Source organism: Aplysia californica, unplaced genomic scaffold, assembly GCF_000002075.1.
Source record: "Aplysia californica isolate F4 #8 unplaced genomic scaffold, AplCal3.0 scaffold00140, whole genome shotgun sequence".
Lineage (NCBI taxonomy): Eukaryota > Metazoa > Mollusca > Gastropoda > Aplysiida > Aplysiidae > Aplysia > Aplysia californica.
The window spans coordinates 409,596-417,051 of NW_004797410.1; the positions used below are offsets into that span (position 1 = coordinate 409,596).

The following is a 7,456-nucleotide window of genomic DNA, read 5'->3' on the forward strand; positions in this document are numbered from 1 at the left end:
GGGGGTACCTGCACAGGTTTGTTGGTGTTTTACCAACAAAAAAAAGCGGTGGTGGTAACGTTTTGTTTTACCAGTCTCTACGAATGGAGGGCGATATGAGCAAAGTTCCCGGTTACCCCTTTACCTCCCCGCGGGGCCCATGGAAAATAGAGAGCACATTCCGTATATATATAGAAATCCTCCGGCCCATTGTTGAAAATTTGTTTCTTGTTTCTGGCTGGGTGTATAGATTTGGGGCAGGCTATTGGACATTTTGAGAGGGTTGAATGCATGGACCTGAATCGGTCAACTAGAACGAAGAAGCTGGCTAAGGCAGTAGTCTCTGTGAAGATGTTTGAGTCTTTCTTCCCAGTGCTGCATTGGATTATACAGCTACTGTGAATTCTTAGAGATACAAAGATTGACAAAGGCAAAAGGGGATATGATCAAGTGAAAGAGGTGGCAAGATGATGATTGATACAGGACTAGGGAACAAGGTGGCAAGATAATGATAGTAAAAATAAATAGCACTTGTATAGTGCTTATTCTCGCTCGGCAACAAGCTCTATGCGCTTTACATTATATTGAAATAAAAATTTATACTTAATGGCATAGTGGCTTACTTCTAGTAGAAATGTTTCAAGAATTGATGCTGTTTATGGTACAAAAGAAACCCCAAAACAATCTTCCCTCCGACTGATTTCCCCCGGCGCAGCCCGGAAGTAACCGCAGGCAATGGGGCGCCCCCGTGAAGCTGTCTCCGCGCGGCACTCTGGACACCGACGCCCTCATCTCTGACGTGCAGAGGGAGAAGGACAGGCAGGAGTACCTGGATCAGTGGAAGCGACAGCACGACGGACAGGTGAGGGTGGGGACGGTGAGGTCGTAGAAAGAGTAAGGGGGAGACAGACGGAAAGGGTACAAAATACACGTCGAGCCTGTCCAAGACCGCCATCCTTTGCTGAGGAGAAAAGTTGTCATATTAGGCAGGTGGTCTCCTATTGGACATTGTCATTATAAAACTATAGAAAAAAAGCAAGGAAGTAGTGGGAAGTGATCGTTTGTGCTAGTGATTGTCTTGGACAGGGGGCTGTTAGAGCTGGTTCGATATTATATGATTGGATGAACCGAGGGTGAGCACAGATACTGATAAAAGAGGATGGACAGTTTGGGAAGCGGGATATTAATGATCATCCCCAGGGTGTGCACGAATCAAGAGGATTGTACAGAAAAGGATACGAGAAAAAGACATGTGGGGGACGAATGAAGAAAAATAAAAGGATAGATTGAAGACAAGGATGGCGGTAGATGGATTAAAATTTTTGAGACAGGAATACGTGGGCGAGTTAAAGCCATAGCTTGAATGTCATGCGAGGGAGACACGTATAGATAGAGGAGTATGTGGGGATGAGTATAGAAAAAGAGTATAGAGGAAGAGTAAAGATGGTGAGTATAGATCAAGGCTGAAGAAAATGAGTATAGAAGAATAGTAAAGAGGATGAACAAAGATGACTAGTCCAGAGGATGAGTATAGAGAATGAATACAAACGACGAGTATATATGAAGAGAGAAGCAAAGGAGTTCAGAGGAATAGTAACGGGACTGATACGTTAGTAGATATAGATGATAGGCCGTGTGGAGAAGCTGCACCACGTTTAAGCACCAGTATGCTATTGAGGATGTTTCTGCAAGACCGAGAGACCGGGCGTGTCTGCGATGTAGTGGTTTGGCACTTTTTCCGCCTCACGCCGTTGCAAGACTGAGTTCAATTTCCGTGTGGGGATTTTTTTTAAATTGAGGGTTTCTGTCTTTCTGCTTGGACGTTGTGTCTCTTTTAACTTGGGTTGGCCCTCACAGTCAGGGTCGAATCCCACCTCCTAGTTGGTCTAAAATGTATCAATGGGGACATAAAAACATCGCATTATAATTGAGTTGAGGACAGAAAGGCATTTAGTGTACAGAGATTTGTGTGAAATCTGGGTCGCCCACAGTAATAAAATTAACGTGCGTGATGTTTTCGAACGGAGAGTAGCAATGGAATTAATGGATGTGCTAATATTGTTAACCAGGACACAGGCAGATGTTTGGTAGAGTTATATCGTCTGCGGAACGGATGCAGCCGCTAACAATGTTTTTTGGTGAGGTTAGGGGTTGGGGGGAGGGGGGTATGTTAACCTTTTAACCTTTGGGCTTATCATAGATCGAATTATTTATGAATCTAACACGAAAAGCAATGGTTTGAAATTTAATGCCTGTTTTTTTTCGTTTTTCTGTATGATACCGTTACGCGCATGCCTCTGAATTTTTTTTTCGTAAGTGGCGTGGCGTCGCTTCGGGGCCCGACCTTGGCAGCAACTGGTGCTCGAACGCGGTATAGCCTTTACGCACTAGATTGAGGGCCACTAGATGGAGGGGCAGTCAAATTTTAATGAAGATGTCCCTGTGAGATTGTCCCAAGAAGAACAGTGGGTAAGAAGCTAGAAAGGATTACGAACCAAGTGTGAGAAAAGGAGACCGTGGTGTGGTGATTTGGAAATGTAGGTTAGAGGAAGAAAATAAGTTTTAGAATTGAACTTGAATTAATACTGTTTCTGTCCTATGACATCCAACTGTACTCGTGTAACAGTTACCATCGTATTTTATTATTGCCACGTGTAAAAGACAGATTGGGTTGTTACAAGTTTGTTTTCGTATTCTAGACGTGGGAAACCATCATTGTTTTGGAATATTTCAGGTTAATTTTTGCACTCAGTTATAATAGTATGTCTGATTGTTAATTGATTGTATTCACAGTTTGCGGTGTAAATGTTGTTGCTGCACCAGTTATCTCTTCACAGACACACCCTTATGTTGCACACAGTCTGCGTGTATGGAATAAGAAGTGGGGTATACGAAAAAATAAAGAAAACGGTTCGAGATAATGCTGCAGCTGAGAGTAAACATCCATAAATGCTGGTGTCTGTGGTGTAGGGGTAAGGCGTTTTGCTGTCGCACACAGGAGATCCGAATCGATTCACGTGTCATGGGAATGAGAATTTGTATCGAGTATCTCAGTCTTTTTGCATGGACGTTGTATCCCTCTCTGCCCAGGTTGGCAGCTCGCTTCGTAAGTCATATGCATAGTGCCGATGCCATAAAAACACTTACATAAAAAACAACAACAACCGAAATACTCCTCCCCCTTAAAGACAAAAAACAAATCAAGAAACCCCGATATCTTCCCCAAAACTGTAATCAAGGAAATAATTTTAGAGCGATTCAAAAGTTAAAAACAACAACAACAATAAAAATATTGGCAAGAGGAAAACAAAACAAAAGAAAATAAAACGAAAATAATAAAATAAACGGTCATCGAAATCTTTTTTTTTTCATAGACAGTTTAAGAACCATGGCCTTAAAATCTACACTAGTCCAGAGGATGAGTATAGAGAATGAATACAAACGACGAGTATATATGAAGAGAGAAGCAAAGGAGTTCAGAGGAATAGTAACGGGGCTGATACGTTAGTAGATATAGATGATAGGCCGTGTGGAGAAGCTGCACCACGTTAAAGCACCAGTATGCTATTGAGGATGTTTCTGCAAGACCGAGAGACCGGGCGTGTCTGCGATGTAGTGGTTTGGCACTTTTCCGCCTCACGCCGTTGCAAGACTGAGTTCAATTTCCGTGTGGGGATTTTTTTTAAATTGAGGGTTTCCGTCTTTCTGCTTGGACGTTGTGTCTCTTTTAACTTGGGTTGGCCCTCACAGGCAGGGTCGAATCCCACCTCCTAGTTGGTCTAAAATGTATCAATGGGGACATAAAAACATCGCATTATAATTGAGTTGAGGACAGAAAGGCATTTAGTGTACAGAGATTTGTGTGAAATCTGGGTCGCCCACAGTAATAAAATTAACGTGCGTGATTTTTTCGAACGGAGAGTAGCAATGGAAATAATGGATGTGCTAATATTGTTAACCAGGACACAGGCAGATGTTTGGTAGAGTTATATCGTCTGCGGAACGGATGCAGCCGCTAACAATGTTTTTGGTGAGGTTAGGGGTTGGGGGGAGGGGGGTATGTTAACCTTTTAACCTTTGGGCTTATCATAGATCGAATTATTTATGAATCTAACACGAAAAGCAATGGTTTGAAATTTAATGCCTGTTTTTTTCCGTTTTTCTGTATGATACCGTTACGCGCATGCCTCTGAATTTTTTTTTCGTAAGTGGCGTGGCGTCGCTTCGGGGCCCGACCTTGGCAGCAACTGGTGCTCGAACGCGGTATAGCCTTTACGCACTAGATTGAGGGCCACTAGATGGAGGGGCAGTCAAATTTTAATGAAGTTGTCCCTGTGAGATTGTCCCAAGAAGAACAGTGGGTAAGAAGCTAGAAAGGATTACGAACCAAGTGTGAGAAAAGGAGACCGTGGTGTGGTGATTTGGAAATGTAGGTTAGAGGAAGAAAATAAGTTTTAGAATTGAACTTGAATTAATACTGTTTCTGTCCTATGACATCCAACTGTACTCGTGTAACAGTTACCATCGTATTTTATTATTGCCACGTGTAAAAGACAGATTGGGTTGTTACAAGTTTGTTTTCGTATTCTAGACGTGGGAAACCATCATTGTTTTGAAATATTTCAGGTTAATTTTTGCACTCAGTTATAATAGTATGTCTGATTGTTAATTGATTGTATTCACAGTTTGCGGTGTAAATGTTGTTGCTGCACCAGTTTTCTCTTCACAGACACACCCTTATGTTGCACACAGTCTGCGTGTATGGAATAAGAAGTGGGGTATACGAAAAAATAAAGAAAACGGTTCGAGATAATGTTGCAGCTGAGAGTAAACATCCATAAATGCTGGTGTCTGTGGTGTAGGGGTAAGACGTTTTGCTGTCGCACACAGGAGATCCGAATCGATTCCCGTGTCATGGGAATGAGAATTTGTATCGAGTATCTCAGTCTTTTTGCATGGACGTTGTATCCCTCTCTGCCCAGGTTGGCAGCTCGCTTCGTAAGTCATATGCATTGTGCCGATGCCATAAAAACACTTACATAAAAAACAACAACAACCGAAATACTCCTCCCCCTTAAAGACAAAAAACAAATCAAGAAACCCCGATATCTTCCCCAAAACTGTAATCAAGGAAATAATTTTAGAGCGATTCAAAAGTTAAAAACAACAACAACAATAAAAATATTGGCAAGAGGAAAACAAAACAAAAGAAAATAAAACGAAAATAATAAAATAAACGGTCATCGAAATCTTTTTTTTTTCATAGACAGTTTAAGAACCATGGCCTTAAAATCTACGACCCCCCCCCCCCCTTTCCAAAAAAAGAAGAAAAACAAAGCCCCAGCAAAAAAACAAAAAAACAAAAACAAAACCGCGGCATCTTTTGTAACGTCTCGATTTAAGAAATGGCGCCGCTGCAATGCTATTATTCCTTCCCCCCTCCCACTCACACACTCATACTCCGAGACACATCCACTCTCTCAAACGCAGATGCATGAAAGTGTGCGCACAAATGCACGCGCAGGCTAGAGTCTTGTCACGGACGGTCGCAATCGACATACGGATTAATAAATATTGATGTTTATTGCTATGAGGTCAATTGATGTCAGCCTGCCGGTAAAAGTAAATCGCGTAGCAACAGAGCGTATCTTGACGTAGCCACTGGTATACATATATAATTATTATAGAAGCAGGGAAAACAATAGCTCTGCTGAGTGCGGTAAGGATGTGGAATCTCCGGCATTTCCCCAAATTACACTGCCAGACTGAAAGTCTTTTGTTATAAACTGGTGTCGTGGGCCCGACGTCTTGCGATGTCACATAAAGCCAAAATAATGACACCAGTTTTACAAGTGTGTCGCTTTCGGGAATCAGTAATAATTTTGCAATTTATACAGGTTGTCTCCAAAAGTCACCGGACTGCATTGCTATTTTTTGGTTTAGTATGTAGTACTTTTTGTCACACGTGAACAGGTACAGTGAAAATAAAGAAGTGTTCACAAATATGTTGTTTTGAAAACAATACAATCCGTTGTCTTTTGTAAACAAACACGCAGCAGTACAGTCCGGTGACTTTTAAGACATCCATATATTTATGCCCTTTTATTCAGTAAACCTGAAGCGTATTTTAATTTTAAATTTCGGAATTATAATAGGAGTTGTCTCTGAAACGTTTGGCAAACATTGAAAGTTTCTGATTAGAAAGAAAATATTTACGTGGCGGAGACAGCCTTATATTAAATGTAGCATGCCTCCTTCAGGGTACGTCTCGGCTTGCCAATGTTTTGTTTATTTTCTTTCATCGCCCGCTATTTATCATTGTCATCTCTACCGTTCCCGTAGTCTAAGTAGGTGGCGGAATGAAAAGAAGAGAGGGATTCCTTACTCTCACTGAAAGTAGTGAAAGTGAGAACAAATCGTTTTCTATGTATTGTTAATTCACTTTTCAACCGTCGCCGCTTGGTGCCTATTGTCTTTCGAGACCCGCGGTGTTTCTGACTGGGCACGAGAGATAATCCATACCCATCAAATATTTATGTTTGGGGTTGCCATCGCCACGGGATAAACAGAGGGAACCAGCTGTGGTCACAGCAAATGTGTTGAAAAGGGGTAGGGTCGTGAGAAGGGGGGGGGGGTTAAATAGGGTAAAAGAGCTTTGATTTCAACTTTAGAACGAAAAGGAGGTCAGTTGCCGGAAGTTTTTCATCACTTGACAAGTTGCGGAAACGTAACTAGTTATTACAACAAGGTGCTGACGTATTACAAACCCATCGATAGGTCCATCTACCCGCCAACCGGACAACCAGGCGTCTTATCAGACACTCCCATCTACCAATCAACTAATCAACCAACACAACCTCGCGATCAATCAACCAATCGACCAACCATCAATCAATCAATCAATTTGTTAGCCAATCGATCAATCAACAACTTGTCCATCATCAACCGAGAAGCACACCGATCAATCAATCAACCAACCAATTAGCCAGCCAGCCACCCACCCAACCTATCAACCAACCAATTAACCAACCAACCAACCAACCGACCGACCAATCAATCGATCAATCAATCAATCAATCAAATCCACCAATCAACCAATCAATCAATCCATCAATCAATCGATCAATAAAAACATAAATCAATCAATCAAAAAATCAATCAATCAATCAATGGTTGTTTTTCTTTCAACGATTCAAAGAATCAGCTAATAAACCACTGAACTGGGTAATTTATTTGTCAAGGAATCAATCAGTCGCCTCAAAAATCAGTCTGTCAATGGATCGAGCCATGAAACAGGTCTTCGAAGTCACCCGAAATGACTCCCCCATTCTGACACTACATTTATTGTGGTTTGTTCAGTGTACTCTAGGTCGGACGCGTCTTCGCCCTTTCCTGTGTGCGCTACTGCCCACCCACACGCCCCCCTCCCAGCTGTTACTGCATATCCACCCCTCTTCGGCCGTACCCCCCCCTCGGC

General features: G+C 42.1%; 1 protein-coding gene across 1 annotated transcript in view; it reads left to right on the top strand.

The window, feature by feature from the left end:
* The window catches only part of LOC101856096 (centrosome and spindle pole associated protein 1), a gene marked incomplete in the record, with an annotated part of 163,640 nt that overhangs the window by 36,838 nt on the left and 119,346 nt on the right, over window positions 1-7,456 (top strand). The window contains 1 exon segment of the mRNA XM_035969359.1: window positions 695-841. Coding sequence (XP_035825252.1) covers window positions 695-841 — 147 coding nt within the window.